Below are 26,326 nucleotides of genomic sequence, written 5' to 3'. Positions count from 1 at the left end.
CATAATAAGACGCACATAAAAGCCCATGCCTGTTTTGAACAGTAAATTGGCCATTTTAGTTTGAAGAAGCTGTTTTAGCTAAATCCTAGGTCTTGTACGCCATACTTTCCAACTTTGGGTTGTGAAAAATAGGGGAAAAAAAAAATCATCGGCGTATCAGCCCACCATTCCTTTGGCTGCGGGGGCGAAGGAGTTTTTTGTCAAAGTGGTTTCTTGCTTCATATGATACATACTTGCTTGCCAAGTTTGGGTTGTGGAACATGGGTATTTTTTTCATCATGATTCTGATTATTTCTAAGATGTTTCCTGCCTTCTCCCGTGCCAGGTGTTCACTGGGATCTTTGCTGGGGAAATGATGTTCAAACTAGTGGCTATGGATCCCTATTACTACTTTCAAGAAGCCTGGAATTGTTTTGACGGCTTCATCGTGACGCTGAGTTTAGTAGAGCTGGCTCTAGCTGACGTCGAAGGGCTGTCAGTCCTGCGGTCATTCCGACTGGTAAATGGTCATTTTAGCAATAGCACATTGATACGTACATCTTGTGTAGTATGCACAAGTTTGGGGGGGGGGGTATGCTATTTGTAGAGTTTAATGATTTTACGTGACCTGACTAATAATGACCTTCCACACTCTGCCCTTTCTCCAGCTGAGAGTGTTTAAGCTGGCCAAGTCATGGCCGACTCTCAACATGCTGATCAAGATCATTGGCAACTCTGTAGGCGCTTTAGGGAACTTGACTCTCGTATTGGCCATCATTGTCTTCATCTTTGCCGTGGTGGGCATGCAGCTGTTTGGAAAGAGTTACAAAGATTGTGTGTGCAAGATCCATGCTGATTGTACACTGCCGCGCTGGCACATGAACGACTTCTTCCACTCCTTTCTGATTGTCTTCCGGGTACTGTGCGGTGAATGGATTGAGACCATGTGGGACTGCATGGAAGTGGCTGGCCAGGGCATGTGTCTCATCGTCTTCATGATGGTCATGGTCATTGGCAACTTGGTGGTGAGTCGGTGTTAGATAAATTTTCCATATTGTGATTTATCACAGATTTTATTTAAGAAAATCACATTATGATATTAATAAGCAGTATACAAAGTGCTTTTACTGACTAACTAGAAGACAAAGCCCCGTCAAAAAAAGGAAAACAACCTAACCGCACAACAGTAACAGTAATAAAAATCACAATAACAATCATGACTAAAATACCTGCTACCTCTATTTTTACAAGCAGACAAAAACTGTTGATTCCCCAAATTCCTATCACAATTGTGTACCTTTTTTCTTGTTGCAAAGGTATTGAACCTGTTCCTTGCTTTGCTGCTGAGCTCATTCAGTGCAGACAACTTGGCTGCCACAGATGACGACGGCGAGCTTAACAATTTACAAATTTCCGTCATTCGCATCAAAAAAGGCATTGCGTGGATCAAAGCCAAGGTTCGTCTGCTGGTGGCCAGCCTGCTGAGGAAACCCCCCATGGAGGATGAGCAGAAACCTTTGGACGACATGTATGACAAGAAGCTGAACTGTATTGCTAACCACACTGGGGTGGACATAAACCGAGATCTGGACTATGCAAAGAACGGGAATGGCACGACCAGTGGCATTGGCAGTAGTGTGGGCAAGTATATGATCGATGAAGACCACATGTCATTCATCCACAACCCCAACTTGACCGTGTGCGTACCCATTGCGGTTGGGGAGTCTGACTTTGAGAATCTTAATACGGAGGACTTCAGCAGTGAATCAGATATTGAGAACAGCAAAGAGGTGAGTATGACTCAAGCTCCACTTCCAACAAGCAGCACAGTCCATTACAGCTTGAATATGAGTGTGTTTTCAAACCATGCAGTGGTATCTCCATGATTGACAACAATGTATTCTGCGATGCTAGTTTGTTTAAACATCTGCGTCTTTGCAGCTGGATGACACCAGCTCGTCAGAGGGTAGCACCATTGACATCAAGCCAGATGTGGAGGAGGTGGTTGTGGTGGAGACAGTGGAAGAATACATGGAACCAGAAGCATGTTGGACAGATGGTGAGGCCACTGCTCCCATGGTGCACATTATCTCCAGTCAACAGCACCGAGACTCCCTTGGGCTGAGTGACAATGATAGCTAACTGGGTGAAGGACAGTTTCTTTATAAAGACTCACTCGAGCATGCCCACTGTTTAACATCACTGTCTGACTCTCTCTATCCCTGTGACTGATCCCTAAATGCCCTCAAGATCCATGTGCATATGCAGTATGCCTTTTGTGTTTACAAGACACTCAGTGTGAGGTGTTTTTAGCCAGACATTTTAGTTTGGTCACAAAGAAGCCTGCTTTCAGGGTATTCATGGGGTTGTAAAGCGTATTAAAAGGTAGTTATGAAATTAGCGAAAAAATAAGGCCATTAAAAAGTAGTAAATGCCATCTGATGAGGTATTAAATTTTCTAACCGTATCCACCTTTAAGACTTTTTCCCATTTGTATCAAGTGGTAGCCTATTCCCTAGAAATCACATGGTTTCATTTATCTTATAAATTATTTATAATCATTGTTCAAATAGGACCTGTGACATATGTTGTGTAGTGTGTGGCGTTAGTGTAATGCTTTGGATGCCAGTCACCGAAAAAAATAAAATAAATAAATAAATAAATAAATAAATAAATATATATATATATATATATATATATATATATATATATATATATATATGTCTGTCAGCGTGTGTTCGTGGTGAAAACGTCAATATGCAAAATGGTAATGCAAATCGTAATGGAAGCAAAACTAAATGTAAGTTTTCCGATATCTGGAACGGAAACTATGACTCCGATGCGGCCCACGACAAAAATTAGTTTGACACCCCTGTCATAGATGCAACTAAAAATAGTTTTGGTATTAAAACATATTGTGACGGTATTAAAAAGTATTCAATTCTATTTAAGAATTTTTGTATTTAGCCTGTGCTATGTAATGTATGTATATTTATAGCATTCTCATCTCATAAAATTCTTAACCTGGGTTTGATCGAACCCTAGGGGTTCGTTGAGTCAGTCTCAGGGGTTCGGCAGAGCCTCCACTGTGGAGCTTCGAACACACCTGATATATCGTGTCAATTTGTGATGACGCTTATCTTAACTGGTCTCGCAGAGGCAACAGCAGAAGTCACACTGATTTGCAGGTGTGTAATTTGTTGTGAGTTCATGGATTGTGTTGGGTTTGTTCTTTGAACAAGTTGATGTTCATGCACGGCTCATTTTGTAATAACTGTGAGGCGGACGTACTAACCAGTGCGCCACCGAGCTGCCCTTTTTCAAGACTAAAGTTTAAAAAAAAAAAAAAAGACTTTTTGAACACCAAATTTCATTTTTACGCAGAAAATAATTACATCTGAAACAAATGATTATAACAATATATTCGAGAGAAAAAGCATGTTAATACCTAAACATTTAAATATGTAACCTAAAGTGCAGTCACATTTGTAAATGAATGGCTTCTGGTTTTTGAAATGTAAATACACCAATCTACTGTGATAAAATAACAAAATTGCAATAACTGCATTAACCATCAAAGTAAAGTCTAACTGTAGTCTTGAAACAAATCTGAATAAAGAAAAACATTGCAATAAAACAATGCAAACTGCTTCCGCGATTGTTGGGGAGCCTGAGGACTGTATAGGGAGTTGGCTCGGATGGTGATGCTCTTTTCGCCCCCGGGTGTCGGTCAGAACACAGGAGGGAAGACGTGGTTCACTTTTGATTGCTTTACTGAATTATTGGCAAAAAATAATAATAAATAACCAAAAATGAAATACTCTCGGCAACACACCAAACATCAGTCATCGATCAAGACAAAAAAATACATTTGCTGGCGACCGTGAGTCGCCGTGCCGCTGCGTAACGGCCACTCGTACAATGCGAGGCAAACTTAAAGGAGTGCGCCAGAGCTGTCAATCAAACGGCACGCATACAAAGCAAACCGCAATCGGACAAACGGCACAACAGTGGACAGTAGTAACAATGAAATGTTTATACTGACTTTGTGTCAAAGATGCACACAATCACAGCAACATACTCAGTCGATACCAGCAACCTTTAACTTACTGCTGCGCACAAGTGAAAATGGATATAATGTCTAGGGCCCTAATATAAGACGACCCCCACTTTTTCAGTCTTATTTTAATGCAAAAACCTCGTCTTAAATTTGGGCCAATACGGTACATGCAGAGGTATGAGCCACCTAAACAAGCAAGAAAAGGGCATATCCCTCTGAAACCCTGGTGTAATCTGCGACTTAGCACAGGATGACGCCTGCTTTAACACACTCATCCTGTGTGGCTGACAGAAGAATCCCCTTCTCCCCTGTGTGTACGCAGCATGTGTGGCTAAGTACAAATGTTGCGAAGTTGACATCACCATTGGCTGGGGGAAGATCTGGTGGTATCTCAGGAAAACATGCTACCTGATCGTGGAGCACAACTGGTTTGAGACTCTCATCATCTTTATGATCCTCCTCAGCAGTGGAGCTCTGGTGAGTCGGAGGCAAATACATGTACTTCATGGCTAGGTTCACACTGCAGTTGTTAACTTTCAAATTTTGGGGAAAACCAGATTTATTTATTTTTTTCGAGTGAAAGCGGCACTAATATAGTATTATAATATATATATAATATATATAATTATAATATAATTCGGACTATAAGTCGCGTTTTTTGTCATAGTTTGGGAGGGGGGCGACTTATACTCAGGAGCAACTTATATGTGATTTTTTTCACAAATTTTCAAAATTCAAAAATCCGCGATGTAGTGAAAGCGCAATAAACGAACCGCAATGTAGCAAGGGATTACTGTCATTTGAACTGCAAGTGACGTCACCCGTGCCGCGCGGCGGTTGTTTACATAAAGGCCAAAGGATTCGATCACGGGATGACGAAGATGACGAAGGGCCCCATGTACTACCGGCATCATAGCGGCTTTGTTTGTAAGTGACATGGAGGACGAAGAGGTTGAAGGATTTAATGATTTGGAGTGACACGTGTAGGGGCTCATCTTTTTATCATTTGATATCTTCAGAGGAGAGATGCGAGAGGGAGGATACAAAATTTGGGAAATTGAGGTGAGGCTTTTGATAAATGAATTGTATGTATCTGAATTACTACTGTCATGACTACCGTGTCATCTTCCGCTTATCCGGGGTCAGCTCGTGGGGGCAGCAGCTTTAGGAGGGACTCCCAGACTTCCCTCTCCCCAACCACTTCATCCAGCTCATCCCGGGGGATCCCAAGGCGTACCCAGGCCAGCCGAGAGACATAGTCTCTCCAGCGCATCCTGGGTCGTCCCCGGGGTCTCCTACCGGTGGGACATGCCCGGAACACCTCCCCAGGGAGGCATCCAAGAGGCATCCTAATAAGATGCCTGAGCCATCTGGCTCCTCTCAACGTGGAGGAGCAGCGGCTCGACTCCGAGTCTCTCCCGGATGACCGAGCTTCTCACCCTATCTCTAAGGGAGAGCCCGGACACCCTGCGGAGGAAACTCATTTCGGCCGCTTGTATCCTGGATCTCGTTCTTTCGGTCACGACCCATAGCTCGTGACTATAGGTGAGGGTAGGAGCCAAGATCGACCGGTAAATCGAGAGCTTTGCCATTTGGCTCAGCTCTCTCTTCACCACGACGGACCGGTACAGAGTTCGCATTACTGCCGACGCTGCACCGATCCGCCCCTTGATCTCACGCTCCATCCTACCCTCACTTGTGAACAAGACCCCAAGATACTTGAACTCCTCCAATTGGGGCAGGATCTCATCCCCGAAGCGGAGAGGGCATTCCACCCTTTTCCGACCGAGGAACATGGACTCGGATTTGGAGGTGCTGACCCTCATCCCGACCGCTTCACACTCGGCTGCGAACCGCTCCAGTGAGAGCTGGAGATCACGGCCTGAAGAAGCCAACAGCACCACGTCATTCACAAAAAGCAGATACGTGATGCTGAGGTCCCCAAACCGGACCCCCTCAACGCCTCGGCTGCACCTAGAAATTCTGTCCATAAAAGTTATGAACAGAATCGATGACAAAGGGCAGCCTTGGCGGAGTCCAACCCTCACTGGGAACAAATCTGACTTACTGCCGGAAATGCGGGCTAAACTCTGGCATCGGTGATACAGGGACCAAACTGCCCTTATCAGTTGGCTCGTCACCCCGTACTCCCGAAGCATCCTCCACAGAACCTCCCGAGGGACACGGTCGAACGCCTTCTCCAAGTCCACAATACACATGTGGACTGGTTGGGCGAACTCCCATGCACCCTTGAGGATCCTGCCGAGGGTGTAGAGCTGGTCCACTGTTCCACGGCCAGGATGAAAGCCACACTGCTCCTGAATCCGAGGTTCGACCTCGCGACAGACCTTCCTCTCCAGCACCCCTGAATAGACCTTACCAGGGAGGCTGAGGAGTGTGATTCCCCTGTAATTGGAACACACCCTCCAGTCCCCCTTCTTAAAGAGGGGAACCACCACCCCAGTCTGCCAATCCAGAGGCACCGTCCCCGATGTCCACGCAATGCTGTAGAGGTGTGTCAGCCATGACAGCCCCACAACATCCAGAGCCTTTAAGAACTCCGGGCGGCTCTCATCCACCCCCGGGGCCCTGCCACCGAGGAGTTTTTCAACTACCTCAGTGACCTAGAGATTGGAGAGTCTGCCTCAGAGTCTCCAGGCCCTGCCTCCACAATGGAAGGCGTGTCGGTGGAATTGAGGAGGTCTTCGAAGTATTCTCCCCACCGACTCACGACGTCCCAAGTCGAGGTCAGCAGCACACCATCTCCACTGTAAACAGTGTTGTCTGTGCACCGGTTCCATCTCCCGAGACGCTGGATGGTGGACCAGAATGCCGTCCGGAAGTCATTCTCCATGGCCTCGCCAATCTCCTCCCACGCCCGGGTTTTTGCCTCAGCAAGCACCGAAGCCGCGTTCCGCTTGGCCATTTGGTACCTGTCAGCTGCCTCCGGAGTTCTGCAGGCCAAAAAGGTCCGATAGGACTCCTTCTTCAGCTTGATGGCATCCCTTACCGCCGGTGTCCACCAGCGGGGTCGAGGATTGCCGCCACGACAGGCACTAACGACCTTACGGCCACAGCTCCGGTCGGCTGCCTCAACAATCGAGGCGCGGAACATGGTCCATTCGGACTCAAAGTCCCCCTCCTCCCCCGGGACGTGGGAAAAGCTCTGCTGCAGGTGGGAGTTGAAGGTCTTCCTGACAGGGGATTCTGCCAGACGTTCCCAGCAGACCCTCACAGTGTCACGGTTGGAATGGGGCAGGGCGACCAAGTGCAGCTTGTACCAGGGTTTGTTGGAGGAACCAAAGACAGACTCTGCAAACTGACATGACTAAACAAAACGATAACATGACTGACTAACCAAAAACAGACTTGAAAACGACAGGGACCAAAAAGACATGAAGACGACACGACAACAAAACAACAGCAACCGCAACAAAAAGACAATGATCCGACGGGCATGAGGGGCAGACATGACTTATATACATGACAGGTAACAAGAGGCAGGTGAGAATAATCAAACTAATCAGGGGCACACAGGAGGGGAGGGGCGAGCACACAGACAGAAACCATGACAACAGACACATGGTGGAACGGCTGGGTACGAGACGTGACACACAGAGCGTTTGGGTCTGCCAGGTTGGACCGGCATCTTCCCCCACCATCGGAGGCTACCCTCTCGTTCACCGGGGTGAACCGCAATGTACAGGCGCCCAGCCGGGGGGCAATAAGTATGCCCACACCTGCTCGATGCCTCTCACCGTGGGCAACTCCAGAGTGGAAGAGAGTCCAGCCCCTCTCAAGAGGGCTTGTACCAGAGCCCAAACTATGTGTGGAGGCAAGTCCGAAAATGTTTAGTCTGAACTTTTCTGCCTCACACACCAGCTCGGGCTCCTTTCCAGCCAGAGAGGTGACATTCCATATCCCTAGAGCCAGCCTCTGCATCCGGGGATCGGACCGCCAAGGTTCTCCCCGCCTTTGGCCGCCGCCCAGCTCACTTTGCACCCGACCCCTTTGGCCTCTCCTACAGGTGGTGAGCCCCTGGGAAGGGGGACCCACGTTTTCTGTTCGGGCTATGCCGGCCGGGCCCCATGGGCGAGTGCCCGGCCACCGGGCACTCGCCTTCAAGCCCCACCTCCAGGACTGGCTCCAGAGGGGGTTCCCAGTGACCCGCGTCCGGGCGAGGGAAAACTAGGTCCATTTGTCTTTTTTGTCATAGGGGGTCTTCTGAGCCGTGCTTTGTCTGGCCCCTCACCTAGGACCCTTTTGCCATGGGTGACCCTACCAGGGGCATGACGCCAGAGACAACATGGCTCCTGGGATCATAGGGGCACGCCAAACCCTTCCACCACGATAAGGTGACAACTCAAGGAGGGGAGCGCAATGAATAAATATCAATAAATAAACAAATAAGAGGAGCAAAAACGGAGCAAGTGTGCATACAGCAGACAGTCAGAATATAGCACGAGAGTAGTGCAAGGCAGCCAAAAGGTCAGGACGTTATGCAGCCGAGGGCGGAGGGGGGAGAGAGTTCAGGATCCTAACAGCCTGGTGTATGAAGCTGTTGGTGAGTCTGGTGGTGCGGGAGCGCGGGCTCCTGTACCTCTTCCCAGAGGGCAGCAGATCAAACAAAGTGTGAGCGGGGTGACTCACATCACACACAATTGTGGTCGCCTTGCGGGTGAGACGGGAGGTGTAAATGTCCTTCAGGGAGGGGAGTGAAGCACCGATAATTCTCCCGGCCGTGTTCACTATGCGCTGCAGGGCCTTCATGTTGTATTCAGTGCAGCTACCACCCCACACAGCGATACAACTGGAGAGGACGCTCTCAATGGTGCCACGGTAGAATGTGGCCATGATGGCTGGTGGAGCACCTTCTCGCCTGAGTTTCCGCAGGAAGTACAGGTGGCGCTTAGCTTTCCTCGCCAGTGATGCAGTGTTGGTGGTCCAGGAGAGGTCATCACTGATGTGCACCCCCAGTATTCATTCACATGTTATTTTCACACTAAACCGCATAAGGACGATCTAGGCCTGTGGAATAATTGGAACTGACGATGAGTATGACGTCAGCGCCACATCTACTTCCCGAGTCAGCTGAGTTGTTTTATAAGTGACACAGTAGACGAAAATTTCGATGGCTTTAATGATGTGGAGTGCCACGGATGGTCTAATAAACTTGTTATTTAAGTTATAGTTATTTGATATATAGTTTATATATAGTTATATAGGCCTGTGGAATAATTGGAACTGCAACTGACGACGAGTCTGACGTCAGCGCCGCATTTACTTCCGGAGTCAGCGTAGTGACACATAGGATGAAGATTTCAATGGATTTAATGTTTTGAACCACAGATGGTTCGATAAACTTATTCATGTTATAGTTATTTGAATAACTCTTATTATGTTACGTCAGGCATGTTCTCAGTTCATATTTGATGTGTTTATGTAACGTTAGCATCCCATACCGTTCACCCTGTTGCCTATTAATGTATGTTCTTGGTGTTGGATTTTTGTCAAATAAATTTCCCCCAAAATCGATCTACGCTCCTACCCTCACCTATGGTCACGAGCTATGGGTTGTGACCGAAAGAACGAGATCCAGGATACAAGCGGCCGAAATGAGTTTCCTCCGCAGGGTGTCCGGGCTCTCCCTTAGAGATAGGGTGAGAAGCTCGGTCATCCGGGAGAGACTCGGAGTAGAGCTGCTGCTCCTCCACGTTGACAGGAGCCAGATGAGGTGGCTCGGGCATCTTTTCAGGATGCCTCCTGGACGCCTCCCTGGGGAGGTGTTCCGGGCATGTCCCACCGGTAGGAGACCCCGAGAACGACCCAGGACGCGCTGGAGAGACTATGTCTCTCGGCTGGCCTGGGAACGCCTTGGGATCCCCCGGGATGAGCTGGATGAAGTGGCTGGGGAGAGGGAGGTCTGGGAGTCCCTCCTAAAGCTGCTGCCCCCGCGACCTGACCCCGGATAAGCGGAAGAAGATGGATGATGGGTGGATGGATGGATGGATGGATGGATGGATGGATGGATGGATGGATGGATGGAAATTTCCCCCAAAATGCGACTCATTGTGCATTTTATGGCTGGTGCGATTTATAATTTGGTGTGACTTATACTCTTGAAAATACGGTAAATGTCCCGTTTGTGCTTTATGTTTCAAGTGAAATTAAATTAAAGTCGAATATAAACTCATTACTATAACTCAAAACAATTTTGCAGACTCATGGGCAATTGGCAATCTCCCTCAAAAGCACTGTCTCCTGCCTGCGCATTGAGCATTTTGGTCTTTCAAATCCGATGTGATCTGGCTGTTCAGACTGAAGTTGCATTGCACAAAATTGCATCTGTATCTGATCAAAGACCAGGTATGAAAGTAAACCAGGTTGGATTTTAATATATTATGATTGAGCCGTTCAGACTGTTTAAAAAAAAAAAAAAAAAAAAAAAAAAGGTGACCGGTCACATGGGCAAAAAATGCTGATCAGGGTCACATTTATCTGCAGTGTGAATCTACTCTATTAGAGACAAGTACTGTATTTTCCGGACTATAAGTTGCAGTTCTTTTCATAGTTTGGCCGGGGGTGCGACTTATAATCAGGAGCAACTTATATGTGAAATTATTAACACAATATGACTTGATCATTCACACAATTGATCACTTCACATGTTATTTTTACTTTAAACCGCATGAGGGTGCACTAGGCCTGTGGAATAATTGGAGCTGCCACTGACAATAAGTCTGATCTCAGCGCCGCATGTATATCCGGACTCAGCAGCGGCGTTGTTCATAAGAGACACAGGATGAAGATTTCAATGGATTTAATGATTTGAAGTGACCCAGATGTTAGTTATGTTATAGTTATTTGATATTCGGTTTATATATAGTTATATAGGCCTGTGGAATAACTGGAACCGCAACTGACAATGAGTCTGACGTCAGCGCCGCATGTACTTCTGGAGTCAGCAGCAGTGTTTTTTTTAAGTGACACAGAGGACGAAGATTTTGATGGATTTAAGGATTTGTAGTGACACTGATGTGTCAACTAAATTATTATTTGTTATAGTTATTTGATATATAGTTAACCGTATTTTTCGGACTAAAGATCGCACCGGAATATACATCGCATTAGCCATAAAATACACAATAACGTGAAAAAAAACATATGTAAGTCGCTCCGGAGTATAGGTCGCATTTTGGGGGAAATTTATTCGACAAAATCTGACACCAAGAACAGACATGAATGAGCAACAACAGGCAAAACGATAGGTATGCTAACGGGACATAAACACAAACGAAGAGCTGAGAACGGGCCTGATGTAACATTCAGAGTTATTCTAATAACTATTACATAAATGACACGTTTATAAAACCATCTGTGTAACTCCAATTCATGAAATCCATCGATTGTCCTTTATGTAAACAATGCCGCGTATGCGCCGCATATGCGCCGCGCCGCTGACGTCGGACTCATAAATTGCATTTCTAATTATTCCACAGACCCATATAACGATATATAAAGTATATTTCAAATTACTATTATATTACAACAATATTATCAAACCATCTGTGTCACTCCAAATCATTAAATCCATCGATTTAATTCCTCGTCCTTTATCAGCAACGGCGCGCGGGCACCCTGACGTCAGCCTCATCGTTATTTCACAGATCTAGTATATAACTATATTGTAGCGTTAACAAAGTACAAGCAAAGACGTGGGTTTGGTAAACAGCTCTTTATTTAACAAAACAAGAGTTGAACGAGCCAACAACTACTGAACTGTAACGATAAAAACATATACAAGTTGCTCCACAAAATAAAATATATCAAATAACTATAACATAAATAGTTCACCGCCACACGGCCCCAAGCACCGGCGTCGACTTCCAGGCGTGGGACGGTGTGGAGTTCCATCCCCGGAGGTGGCACTTCCAGCCACGGAGGTGGAAGAGAGCTCCATAGAATAGGACCGGGCCTGCGTAAAAGCTATGTCCGAGCCCCATCCACCGTCCCCGGACAGCCACCCGGCCGAGCGCTGGCCCCCGACTTCCATCCACAGAGGTGAAAGAGAGCTCCGTAGAGTAGGACCGGGCGTGCGTAAAAGCCATGTCCAAGCCCCATCCACCGTCCCCGGACAGCCACCCGGCCGAGCACCGCCCCCCGACTTTCATCCACGGAGGTGAAAGAGAGCTCCGTCGAGTAGGACCGGGCGTGCGTAAAAGCCATAATAGTTTTTCAAACCTACTGTGTCACTCCAAATCATTAAATCCTTCAAACTCTTCGTCCTCCGTGTCACTTACAAACAAAGACGCTAATGATGCCGGTAGTACGTGGGACCCTTCGTCATCTTCGTCATTCCGTGATCGAATCTTTGTCCAACCGCCGCGCTGCTGACGCAACTTGAAATTCAAATTACAGCAATCCTTTGCTACATTGCGGTTCTTTTATCGCGGTTTCCCTTTTTTTTTTTTTGAATTTTGAAAATTTGTGAAAACATTCACATATAGATTGCTCCTCAGTATAAGTTGCCCCACTTCCCAAACTAAGAAAAAAAACGTGATTTATAGTCCGAAAATTACGGTATATGATGATGAGTCTGACCTCAGCGCCACATGTACTTCTGGAGTCAGCAGCGGCGTTATTTACACAAAGGACGAAGATTTTGATGGATTGAATGATTTAGAGCAGACTTGTCCAAAGTCCGGCCCCCGGGCCAAATCTGACCCTTGGTCAGATTTCATACGGCCCGCAGTTTTGGTCTTATAATATAATATTTATGGCCCGCCTGCACTGTCAAAGTGGATTAAAAAAAAAAATCCTGAAATTTGAAATTGTAAGTCCTCCTATTACCAAAATGTGGCAACAGCACCCCTCTCTGCTCACTTGTCATGGCGACTGCAACAAAAACGAGGAAAGTCGTTGCTGTGCAATAACATTCTGCTCTTCACACCTGTGGTCTCTTCTCAAGGTTTCTCATTTCCTCTAGTTGGAATTTTGAGTTTTTCCTTGCCCTCCTGGGAGTTTTAGCTCAGGGGATGTTTGAGAATATTTGTCATTTTTCACATGTCGTGAGTGTTGTTCGTCACCTAAATGTTGAACAGAGGCTGTGATGTACCAAAGTCAAATTCCTTGTTTGGCACGCACAAACACGGCAAATAAAAACTCTTGAATCTTGAAAGTTAACATTGAGGGCCGTCGCTTTCAAGAGAAATGGGAATTACAATACTTCTTCACTGAAAATCAAGGCAGTTGTGTTTGTCTAATTTATAAAGAGACGGTTGTTTTGTTTAAGGATTTCAACCTAAAGCGACACTATCAGACTAAACATGCTAACACATACGACAAGCTAACACTGAATGATGGCGCTGATAAAGTGAAGCAATCCAAGCTGAACTGGCATCACAACAGCGATTCTTCACGCGGGGCTGTGAGTCGAAAGTAAATATCACTAAAGCAAGCTACGAAGTGGCCATGTTGATACTGTTGATGTTATGAACCTGTAGACGTGACACAAACTATTACTTTCTGAAATATATTGTAAATGACAAGAGCAAAGTCCACTCGTTCTAAGTTTTAATAATAACAGACGACTTTGCATTACTAATAAGTCCTGTTTAAAATGTTCATGAGGCAAAAATAATTTTAAACTCATGTAAATTAAATTTTACTGTTATCTGACTCTTCAGATATGAATGAAAGGCAAAATTTGTGTTTTTTGAGTTGTTCCCATCTGCCAGAGTGACTTATATTTGATTATTTTGTCATTTGAAAAAGAAAGACAATTGTGACAATGAAATTTGTTTCATAACAGTGTTATAAAACATGAAATTGCATGAAATTTCTGTAGTTAAAAAATGACCGAAAAAAACATTGGCCCCTGGGCCCATTCACTTTATCAAACCTGGCCCCCCTTGCAAAAAGTTTCGACACCCCTGATTTAGAGTGACACGAATGATTTGATAAATGTGTTATTTCTGTTATAGTTATTTGAATAACTGTTAATATATTACGTCAGGCACGTTCTCAGTTCCTCATTTGTTTATGTAACATTAGCATCGTTCCGCCTGTTGTTGCCTATTCATGTCTATTCTTGATGTTGGATTTTGTCAAATAAAGTCCCCCTAAAAATGCGACTTGTACTCCGGTGCGACTTATATGTGTTTTTTTTTCTTCTTTATTATGAATCTTATGGCTGGTGTGACTTGTACTCCAGAGCTACTTATAGTCCGGAAATTACGGTATTTACAGTCTTGTGGAAGTAGGAGGGTAAGATTGGTAGTTTTTGCACCATTTTTCAAATTGCAGTTCTCTTTCTGCGGGGATAAGATGCTTATTCCCAAGTGTGCCTAACGCTACTTGAATAACAATATATTATAATATATTTTATTATATATAAATATATAGGTCCGTATTTTTTTTTATAATATTTCTGCACATCTTGATTTGTTCTTTAAACGTATCACAGCGATTTTATCCTCCCTGCGAGTCACTGTTGGTCATGGTGATGCACACACTTCATTAGCCGGATTGTAAATCTTCGAGGTATAATCATCCCTGACATATATCTGTGTCTCGTTTTACTCAAAGGCCTTTGAGGATGTGTACATTGAGCAAAGAAAAACCATCCGGATAATACTGGAGTACGCAGATAGGGTTTTTACCTACATCTTCATCCTGGAGATGCTGCTGAAATGGGTTGCGTATGGCTTTGTCAAATACTTCACCAACGCTTGGTGTTGGTTGGACTTCTTCATTGTGGACGTAAGTGCATTTATATTCTCTATTAGAGTGTTTCATAAGTCCTTGGTCCACATGTAAAATTGTCTTAAATAGTACAATAAATGTGTGTAAATAATAATATAGTGAAGCCTTGGCATTCGACCACCATCCGTTCCAGAAGGCTGTTCAAGAAGTGAATCGTTCGAATTCCGAATCATGTTTTCCTATTACAAATAATGGAAAAAATTAATCCGTTCCAAGCCAAATAAATCCATTTTTTTAAGTATTTTTTTTATTTGCGCAATTTTGTTCGATCGCGCAACCGTAGCGCGTTGCCGACCACACAACTGCACCGCGCTGGTCGCTTTATTGTGACAGAGTAGCCACTGAAATTTAGAAAATATTTTGAAAGTCCTGATGTACTTTCTAAAATTTAAGTGGACCTCAGTGGGCAGGGAGCTTAATTTTGTCGGACCGCGCAACTGCAGCGCACCGCCGAACGCGCAACAGCAGCGCGCCGCCGACCGCGCAACTGCACCGCACTGGTCGCATTATTGTGACAGAGCGGTCACTAAAATTTTGAAAATATTTTTAAAGTCTTGATGGACTTTCCAAAATTGAAGTAGACCTCGCAGCAAGTGCGCAGGGAGCTTAATTTGGTCCGATCGCGCAACGGCCCGCAGCACGCCGGCCGGGCACTCACTGTCGCATTGCTTTAGGAGCGTCTTTGTGTTTTAGGATGGCTTTACTGCTCCCACTTCCTTCATTTGGAGGCCTGATTTGAGTTGATGCAATCCTCAGAGTAACGAGAATGTAATAACGAACGGAGTCCATTGGCATGCGGGCCCTCTCGGCTCATCTCGCGAAGTTCAACAACCAAAACTTCGTCCGACAACCGAAGCAAAAAAATCTAGAATTTTTTGTTCAAATACCGAATTGTTCGAGAACCGGGACGTTCGAAAACGGAGGCTCCACTGTATTATGAATTCAAATGCTATAATGTTTCTGCTTGAATTTATCACATTCTGAATGAAGCAATAATGTTTTGAGGATGTTTAAACTAAAATTGAATCTAATTCTTTGTTAGGATACTGATGAAGGACCTGATATTTTTAGCTTCTTGTCACTTGACACCGGATAGATTACTATAGAAATTATGCTTGACTGGAGTATAAAGGCATGTGTTCTACTGAGTTTGTAATGTAATGTATAATCAGGGCTCCAGACTAACTTTTTTTTTAATGGAAACACATGAATCACAAATGTGTGTGTATGCATGTATGTGTGTGTGTGTGTATATATATATATATATATATATATATATATATATATATATATATATATATATATATATATATATATATATATATATATATATATATATATAGGCGGCTCGGTGGGGCAGTGGGTAGCACGTCCGCCTCACAGTTAGGAGGGTGCGGGTTCGATTCCACCTCCGGCCCTCCCTGTGTGGAGTTTGCATGTTCTCCCCGTGTCCGCGTGGGTTTTCTCCGGGCACTCCGGTTTCCTCCCACATCCCAAAAACATGCTTGATAGGCTGACACTCCAAATTGTCCCTAGGTGTGAGTGCGAGTGCGAATGGTTGTTCGCCTCTGTGTGCCCTGCGATTGGTTGGCAACCAGTTCAGGGTGTCCCCCGTCTACTGGCCGATGACGGCTGGGATAGGCTCCAGCACGCCCGCGACCCCCGTGGGGACTAAGCGGTTCAGAAAATGGATATATATATATATATATATATATATATATATATATATATATATATATATATATATATATATATATATATATATATATATAGTGAGAGAGAGAGAGAGAGAGAGAGAGAGAGAGAGAGAGAGAGAGAGAGCGTATACACTGCTAAAAAAAAATAAAGGAACAGTAAAGGCATGAATTCCATTACACTTTTCTGATAAGGTTTTGGTCAGGTACGTGGCAGAGGGGGTTGTTAATCAGTTTCAGCTGCATTGGTGTTGATGGAGTTAACAACAGGTGCACGAGAGGGGCAACAACGAGATGGTCCCCAAAACAGGACTGGTTTTGCAGGTGGAGGCCATTTCAAGTTCCTCCCTCCTGATCTTTTTTAACTGTTTTTCCACAAGTGTTGTCTTTAGCAAGAGCCATTATCACGACTGGGAGCATGAGGCAATTTCTTAACCCTCCTGAAGTTGCGCAGAGTGTCCAACTCCTCCAGGATGGCACATCCATGCATGCATGTCTCCCATTACAATCTCCAGAGCATGGAGGAGATTCCAGGAGACAGGCAGTTACTCTAGGAGAGCTGGATAGGGCCGTACACGGTCCTCATCCCATCAGCAGGACCGATATCTGCTGCTTTGTGCAAGGAGGAACAGGTTTGGCACAGCCTGAGCCCTACAGAATGACCTCCAGCAGGCTACTGGTGTGAATGTCTCTGCCCAAACAGTCAGAAACAGACTTCACGAGGGTGGCTTCAGGGCACGACTATCTGTAGTGTACCCTGTGCTCACTGCTCAGCACCGTGGAGCTCAATTGGCAATTGCCATAGAACACCAGAATTGGCAAGTCCGCCACTGGCGCCCTGTGCTTTTCACAGATGAGAGCAGGTTTACCCTGGGCCCCTGTGATAGACGTGAAAGGGTCTGGAGAAGCCAAGGAGAGCGCTATGCTGCCTGCAACATCATTCAGCATGACCGGTTTGGTGGTGGGTCAGTGATGGTCTGGGGAGGCATTTCCATGGACGGACGAACAGACCTCAACAGGCTAGAGAACGGCAGTCTGACTGCCATTAGGTCTCGGGATGAAATCCTTGCACCAATGGTCAGACCCTACGCTGGTGCAGTATGTCCTGGGTTCCTCCTGATCCACGACAATGCCCGGCCTCATGTGGCAAGAGTATGCAGACAGTATCTGGAGGATGAAGGAATTGACACAATTGAATGTCCCTCACGATCACCTGATCTAAACCCGATAGAACACCTCTGGGACATATTGTTTCGGTCCATCAGACGCCGCCAGGTTGCTCCTCAGACTTTATATATACAGTAATCCCTCCTACTTCGCGGCTTCAACTATCGCGGCTTCGCTGTATCGCGGGTTTTCAAAAATAAATTAATGATTTTATCGCAGAAATTTCATCATTTCACGAGGTTTCGCGGCCACTTGAGTTTCTTCATTTTCCTTTAATAATGATAGCTTATGTTTAAAAGTCGTTTTCTTGTTTTGAAATGAATAAATTAAAGAGTCAGTACAGTATACTTTATTGTCACATGTGACTTCAGGGCGTTCTCTCCACCGGCGATGGCCTTCATCTGGACATAGCAATACACTGTTAGTCTCGTCGCTAAGGCATGAATGCGGAGCGCACAGTCCATTGATATGAAAGTCCCCTAGCAGCGAGCTGGTTGATGTCAGCGATAAAAATAGAATATCTTATGGCTAAATTATGGCTCATACTTCAAAAAAATCTAGTTTCTATTTCGCGGAAATTCCCATTTCGCGGGTGGGTCTGGAACGTAACCCCCGCGAAGTAGGAGGGATTACTGTATATATATATATATATATATATATATATATATATACACACATATATATATATACACATATATATACATACACACACACACGCGCGCGCGCCCACACATACATGCGCAAGTTCATGGAAAATTTAGTAGCACTTATTATGGGCAAAATGCCTCCATTTAAGGGTAATTTGGATCCTGTTGCACATATTTCACATTAAGATTCTTCATCTGTCTATATGAAATGGACACATGCCTTTGACTTCCCAATCAATCAAGTTTTTATGCTTGGTTTGTTCCTCTGAGACACTTCTACTGTATGTGCACACTCACTGCAGGACCAAATTTTATGCCTGATGCGTCATAGGATTTGAGGTTGATTGGATCAAACAATTAAAAACTTGCCTACTGATTGTAGCCATATTCAAGTGTTGCTCAGAGCTGTGGGATGTGTCTTGCATTTGTTTCTGACTTGTTGATTGCTATGTACCCGTCAATGTATTTTTTTCTCTATTCCTTGTTTCATGTGTCAATTTTGAATGACCAGAAAATAGATTCATTATTCTATTCTTCAGCACTTACACAACTCCCCTTTTAGTTCGCCATATTACTGAATGGTTTTATATTCATAGATGGAATGTAAAACAATGTAAAACTTTTTATGGAGGCAATTCAAAAAGATCAAAACTTCTCCACCTTCTGTCCTTCTTCTTGAACTAAATGCCTCTCCACAGTGTCCAATACCTCAGCCCAAACCGGTGAATCCTGTCAGTGTCTACTGAGTGGCAAAAACAAGCGTCACCATACCACAATGACCTTTTGCTTAGTTGCTGTTGCTTAATCTGTCAAGCTTTCAATAGGATGCTTGTTTGAGGAAATTCACTTTTGTTTTCATAAAAAGTATACAGTGGTCCCTTGTTTTTCACAGGAGATATCGCGAAGAACGAAAATCCACAAAATAGAAACAATCTCTGTATTATTTAGAAATGTAAACAATCGTATTGAAATTTCCTGGACGTGGTGTTTCTTATTGGCCGCTAGAGGGCAATTGATTGTAAATTAGAAGAGTGGCTTTTCCTTGCCAAGCCATGCGATGTGTCCACCTTCAGAATTACCACACTACACTAACCCGGGGGGCATCATGCATAGTGAAACCAGTGAGTTGCCCATGAATCTCCTGTTGCATTGGGCTCCAGTACGCAAGTTAAATCTTTTACCAATACTTTTACTTGACATAAACCTTTCCCATTCCCTGATTAACTATCCCGACTCTATTCTGTGCATGTATTGTGCCTTTACAGTGGTATTGTCACGTGTCCCAACTCTTTCTCTACCGGTTGGTGCTTCTTCCCCTCGGATGCGTTTGAACTCAGTCATGTCCGCTGAGACGCGCACATTACTCATGGGCACCGGTTTATATTGACACCGTTCCATCGCCGGCCAGTCCACGGTGCCATTTTGTCTGCATATGGCATATGCACGCCTCCAACCTGATTTCCGTTTGTCTGATCCGCTGTACAGCAGTACGCTTGGCTGGTTGTCTGCCTTGACACACGCCCACCTGCCACCTGATTCGTGTTCGAGCTTGCTGACTGGCTCGTCAGTTGCCTCGTGCACCTGCTCTGTTGGCATTCTAGCCTCCCTTTTCTCCATACCCTAAATCGCAGGTGTCAAACTCCAGTCCTCGGGGAATTATCAGGATCCTGCAGAACGTGAGGATGAACTGATCATTTGAATCAGGTGTGTTTAACGAGGGAAACTTGGAAAACATGTAGGAATGTGGCCCCCGAGGACTGGAGTTTGACACCCCTGCAATAAACAGTCCGTGTTGCACATGGCTGTCCTGCCTTGTTCATGACAGGTTGGATGCCGCGCTTCCCACGCTTGTCTGCAGTGACACATATTGCTCAGAGGCACGCCCCACACAATCAGCGTGTATTTAAACGCCGTCCTCCCGTCACTTATAAAGCCACAAAGTTGCGCATTCGCAAAAGGTGAAGCACCAAGTGGCGAGGGATCACTGTATTTGTAATGGAGTGGCATGGTAGATCACTGTTTAGCACGTCCACCGCACAGTAAAGAGGCCTTCCTGTGTCAAGTTTGCATGTTCTTCCCATGCCTGGGTGGGTTTTTTCAAATATTCCGGTTTCATCCTACATTCCTAAAACATGCATGGTAGGCTGATTGACCACTTCAGATTGTCTGTAGTTGTGATTGTAAGTGTGAATGGTTATCTATATGTGCCTTGCGATTGGCTGGCGACCAGTTCAGGATGTACCCCGCCCACATCCCGAAGACTATTGGCCTGGGCTCTCCAACACGCCCGCGACCCTTGTGAGGTTACGCAGTCCAGAGGATGAGTGAATGAATATTTGACAAGGAAACAGTCAGAAGGTTGTGTATGCCTTTGAAGGCGATATCACCGGATCAAAGGGACACATGGAAGTACAATTTCAATTCAATGCCCAATTTATATATAATAATTAGATAATTATTAATTAAATTAAATATTGTGATAAAGTTCTTTATTTTCTGTAATGCAATTAAAAAAAACAAAATGTCATACATTCTGGATTCATTACAAATCAACTGAAATATTGCAAGCCTCTTATTATTATTTAAATATTGCTGATTATGGCATACAGCCTAAGAAAACTCAAGCTCAGGGAGAACATGCAAACTTCACACAGGGAGACTGAGTCTAATATTGCAACCCTGAACCTCAAAACTGTGAGGTAGACATGCTAGCCACTTGGCCGCTGTGCAGTCCTCCATTACAATCATTCAAACACAAAAAAGAATCAAAAACATTTTTTTAAATCCTTTAAAATATGTTGAATGTCAATATCAATGAACTGTTTTTTTTGTCTGTGCTGTGATTGGCCAGTCAGCATTTACAGTGTGGCTTTGCAAAAGGTCATTTGTTAATATGAAATTTTCTCTCGTGCTCTCTCTCTCATGCTCTCTCTCTCTCTCTCTCTCGTGCTCTCTCTCTCGTGCTCTCTCTCTCTCTCTCTCTCTCTCTCTCTCTCTCTCTCTCTCTCTCTCTCTCTCTCTCTCTCTCTCTCTCTCTCTCTCTCTATATATATATATATATATATATATATATATATATATATACATTTTTTAAATTAATTACACACACACACACACACATATATATATATATATATATATATATATATATATATATATATATATATATATATATATATATATATATATATATATATATATATATATATATATATATATATATATATATATATATATATATATACTGCTCAAATAAATTAAAGGAACAGTTTTTTTAATCAGGGTATGGCATGAATTCAATTACACTTTTCTGATAAGGTTTTGGTCAGGCACGTGGCAGAGGGGGTTGTTAATCACTTTCAGCTTTTCAGAGAGAGAGGGGAGGGGGATGGGGGGTGGAATGTTTTTTTTTTTTTCTTCAAATCCTCAGCCACTCAGTCCAAAAGTTTCTGTTCAATACATATAGGCACACACACCTCTTTTTTTTCCTGGAAGCGACAGAGCGCTCTTTGGCTGATCTTAAATGAGGCATTTGCGATTCAGGGCACTAAGAGTGCTTTGATACCGAGACAAGAGCACGACAATATCGAGACAATATAATTACCACTACATACAGTACATATAAATATGATTAGTTGTTCAAAGTTGTTGCTATTGGAGTCTCCCTCTCAGTAGGTGTGTTCCCTAGCACTTGGGATGGTGCATCTTCCCAAACCTTCGGTGAATGTGCTGTCAAGAGTGACTACCTTTATTTCCTACCATCACCCCGCTCACTCCTTTTGGAAAATGTAACCTCTGCATTGTGATGATGTTTTGATGACATGTAATGATGGTGGGTGACAGGCGCTCAGCGGTAAGTTTGGTCTTCACTGGCACTCCCCCTGCTAAAAAAAAAAAAAAAAAAGTTTGAATTGTGGTGATTGGTGTTGTGGCCTCTGCTGTGCTGTGTTGTGAGATGCAACTGTTACCGTGGACCTTCGAAAGGGGGGATGAGCACCATCATTAAAACAGCCCATCTATTCTTTGTGTGTATGCTGCTGACTCCTTTCCTCATGACCCTTTTGTTACTGCATCTTTTTCTTACATATTTGTGTCTGTTTGTTGTGTCAATGTGAACATCAGGGACTTTCGAATCTAGAATCCAGTGTTAAATGAAGCTCTAGTAGAGATGTACATGTTAAAGGAGACATATATTGCCTTTTTTTGGGGGGGGGGTTACAATTATAGTTTCAATGTCTCTGACATTTTTTCTCAAAATAGACGAAGGATAAAGAATAACAGTGTACTCAACATCTATTTCTATCAGCCTGAACGATTGGGCCCTTCCTAAATGGGAAATTAACGCTGAAAGAAGTCGAAGTCCGCTTTATTGTCAATTTCTCCACATGCCAAGGCACACAAAGAGATCGAAATTACGTTTCCCACCGTCCCACGGTGACTAGACACAGTACACAACACTCACATCAAATAACACAAAGAGTAAAAACGAACAGACAAGAGCAACGAATAAGGAATAAGCAAATAACCCAAATAAATAAACAATAAATAAATAAAAAGACAAATAAGAGCAGCAAAATGGAGCAAGCGCGCTAATAGCAGACAGCCAGATCATAGCGCAAAAGAACAGGACGTCATGCAGCAGAGGGTGGAGGGGGGAGGGAATTCAGGATCCGGACAGCTTGGAGTACGAAGCTGTTTCTGAGTCTGGTGGTGCGGGAGCGCAGGCATCTGTACCTCTTCCTAGAGGGCAGAAGTACAAACAAAGAGTGAGCGGGGTGACTCACATCACACACAATCGCGGCCGCTTTGCTGTACACCTCTGTGTACAATGTCTGGGAAGCTGTGGTTGTTACATCGCCAACAGATGAGAATCTGACCAACTCCATGGATGGAAGTCTTATAACTGTTATTAAAATGAAGGGTTGCTATATTGGTCAATAATTTCCAAATGTTAATTTCTAAATTTTGAGTTGTTTGTTTATTGTTCTCACTTTAACAAATGAAAATAAACAAGTGAGATTTTTACTTTAGTTGCGTAATGATTCTGCACACTAATAGTTGCCTAATAATTAATAGAAATAATAATCCTAGAAATTACAATCATAGAAATGTTCCCAAGAAAGACAGAATCTCACTTTTACAGTCTTAAATATTTAAGTTGAAGGTTTATTAGCATTTCGGTTCACTGAGAACTTTGTAATTGTTCAAAAACAAAATTCATTCTCAAAAATAAAATTTGCCTAATAATACTGCACACAGTGTATTTCCACTCACTCCCGCCTTCGTCCTCCAGAACGCCTCACGTGCATGCGCACTCGAGATACAAGCGTCAAACAATGTGTCAGTTGTACACAAGCTGTCACAATACCGTTTTGATATTATACATCAACGATCAGCAGCTTTCTCAAGCTGAAGAGATTTTCTCTGTAAAGCAAACGGGTATCTTCTTTTGCCATGAAAGAAAGGCTTCACAATACTCAACATTTAAAGCTCATGCCTCAGATGTTAGTCAGCACTTGACCTGGACAGGGATGATTAAATAATCGGACGAAACCTCACTTTCGTCCGTTCTCAGTCTGACCTTTTTTCGAACGTTCTCTCCCCCCTCGTCCTTCATCCGCAAAATGGGCGTTGATCAGGGACAGACAGACCATCCGTCCCTGCCCTTGAGCTCGGTAGTGTTGGTAAGGAGGGGGGGATCAGCTAATATGAAAATAACCAAATTCCCATTAAAAGAGCATGTTCACACGTGGATAGGTGTAAGATTTATTTGGTTCTGTAATTTCTCACTTGATTATCGGGCAGGTACTCTAGAGACCCAAGTTATTCTGGATTCTTATACAAACGATTAAAGTAAATTTTCCATAATATGTATGTCTACTTTAATATTTGGATTAAATAAATGCTGTAGTTCAAAATGAAAGTTCAGTGTATGAGCAGGAAGCTAGCAAGTATCATTCTTCATACATATTGTTTCCATTCAGATGATTTTTCATGGTTCTGTTCTGTTTTTCCCTTGTGGTTTTAGTTCGCTTTTTTTCTGTTTGTTTTGCGCTGTCGTCATCCTGGGATCACAGCCCCAGAAGTCATTGACCTTGACTTGCAGAAGGACGGCGAGACACTGACCACACCAATCCAGCTGGCCAAGCAGGGGGCCATAGGCCGGGCACCCTGAATGGGTGCGCTCCATGGGGTCAGGCTGAAGGTGACAAATACCCCAAAACATTGTCGTGTAAATGAAGGCAAACATTTTTATTTTAAGAGGCCGCATATGGTATTTACAAATCTACCGTATTTTCCGGATTATAAGATGCTACTTTTTGCACAAGTTTTGAACCCCATGCCTTATGGGCAGTGCAGTTTATCTATGGATTTTTCATGATTTTTATGATATTGTAAGATGATTTGTTTTGATAATACAAAAAATAGAAATGAGGACATTTTATTTTAAACACCTGCGTCTTATAGTTTGGTGCAGTTTATATATGAACAAAACTGGATTTTTCCTAACTTTAGCTGGTGGGGCTTATATTTAGGTGCGCCATATAGTCCGGAAATTACAGTAGATCATTTTGGTTTCTAGTAGATGGACACAGCTCTATCTTCTTTTTTTCTTATCTTCTTCTTTTATCATCCTAATTTTACCCTTAAACACTTTTTCTGAGTTACCTCTGGCTCCAATCAAAATAAAGATTTTGCCTGTATAATCCTCCCTACGTAACTTTGGCAAGCTTTGGATGTTTCTGTACTCCATGTGGTGCATTTGACCACTTGGTGTCAGTGGCTGGTTGGAGGTGAACTCGCATGTTTTGACTATTGATATTTTGTTTGTTTGTAAGAAATGGCTACACCCCCCAGCCCCTAGTTTTTAAACATATGTACAACTTGTATTAATGAGCATGTGACACAAGGCTAGACGAATTTGAGCTTCAGTAAATCGTATGACAGTATTAGTGGCCTGTTATTAACTCTACCAGCAATCTACCAGCAATATTTCAATTAACATACAAATACAATTAATAAATATGAGCACAAGTTATTCAGTCTAAATGAGGAGATGTAGTGAAGTCTTTTCCACATTACTCACCAAGTGGCCATCAAGAAACATTAGCACTAAATATTGATGACTCTCACTATTGTCCATTTCCTCCTCTTTTTAATGATCCAGTGTTGTAAATGTGCTGGTCTTAGATCAGCGCTGCAGCTGTAGATGCTCAGTGGTTTATAAACAGGCCACTTTGGTTCATTTCCCATTGGTAGTTTGCATTTTGCACTGAAAACATTTGACACAAGAGGGGCTGCATCCGTTTCTTGTCGTGCTGCTAATTGTGTACAATGGGACGGTAGCCAATAAGGTTTTGCTGTCCTTCAAATGATTATAAATCCATCAGGTGTGCCCAAAATGTCCAACCTTGTCTCTTGTCTGTGGTTCATGTGACTGTGGCTCTTCTTTTTGAACCCCTACCCCTTAACCCCCAAAAACTGTGTGACCATTTGAACTTACGTGATATATGAGAAATGATGCAGCCAGTGACACACTTGTACATGTTGACTTGTATTCTTTCTCTTAGGTACCATTAGTTTGTCTGTCTTAAATTGTGATTGGGATTTGAGCCCAAGAGCGACACGGAGAGACAATGTTAGAGGGGCAAGGGTAAGGCTCTCCAATCTGTTGGGTCTTTAATCGACTCCTGCAGGGTGACCTATCTTCTTCTTCCTCCTGCCTTCCCGTCCCCAAGTCTTCCTCTGTGCCCCCCAGCTCCTCTTGCTTGTACTAAACCGTATCACATTCTCTGCCTGATTTGCCCTTGATTTGAGTCTTCTCTCTCTCTCTCTCTCTCTCTCTCTCTCTCTCTCTCTCTCTCTCTCTCTCTCTCTCTCTCTCTCTCTCTCTCTCTCTCTCTCTCTCTCTCTCTCGCGGTCTGTCACCCGCCATCACTCACGCTTTCTCTCTGTCTCTCAATTTCACATTTTTTTGCAGGTACACCGGACTTTTGCCCCAAATTAACTGACAA

At 43.8% G+C, this 26,326-nt stretch overlaps 1 protein-coding gene across 3 annotated transcripts in view; it reads left to right on the top strand.

Annotated features, from left to right (window-relative positions):
- The window catches only part of LOC147061357 (sodium channel protein type 8 subunit alpha-like), a 120,148-nt gene that overhangs the window by 71,226 nt on the left and 22,596 nt on the right, over positions 1-26,326 (top strand). For all 3 annotated transcript variants that reach the window (XM_085922571.1, XM_085922577.1, XM_085922563.1), the window contains exons 15-20: positions 326-499; positions 648-1,004; positions 1,296-1,769; positions 1,921-2,038; positions 4,362-4,516; positions 14,627-14,800. In XM_085922571.1, the coding sequence (XP_085778697.1) occupies positions 326-499; positions 648-1,004; positions 1,296-1,769; positions 1,921-2,038; positions 4,362-4,516; positions 14,627-14,800 (1,452 nt within the window). The remainder of the gene's footprint in view (positions 1-325; positions 500-647; positions 1,005-1,295; positions 1,770-1,920; positions 2,039-4,361; positions 4,517-14,626; positions 14,801-26,326) is intronic.

The sequence above is a fragment of the Syngnathus leptorhynchus genome, chromosome 1 (assembly GCF_054491065.1).
Source record: "Syngnathus leptorhynchus isolate UIUO chromosome 1, UIUO_Slep, whole genome shotgun sequence".
NCBI lineage: Eukaryota > Metazoa > Chordata > Actinopteri > Syngnathiformes > Syngnathidae > Syngnathus > Syngnathus leptorhynchus.
The sequence above is the reverse complement of the archived record's forward strand: the minus strand, read 5'-3'. Positions and strand labels throughout refer to the sequence as shown.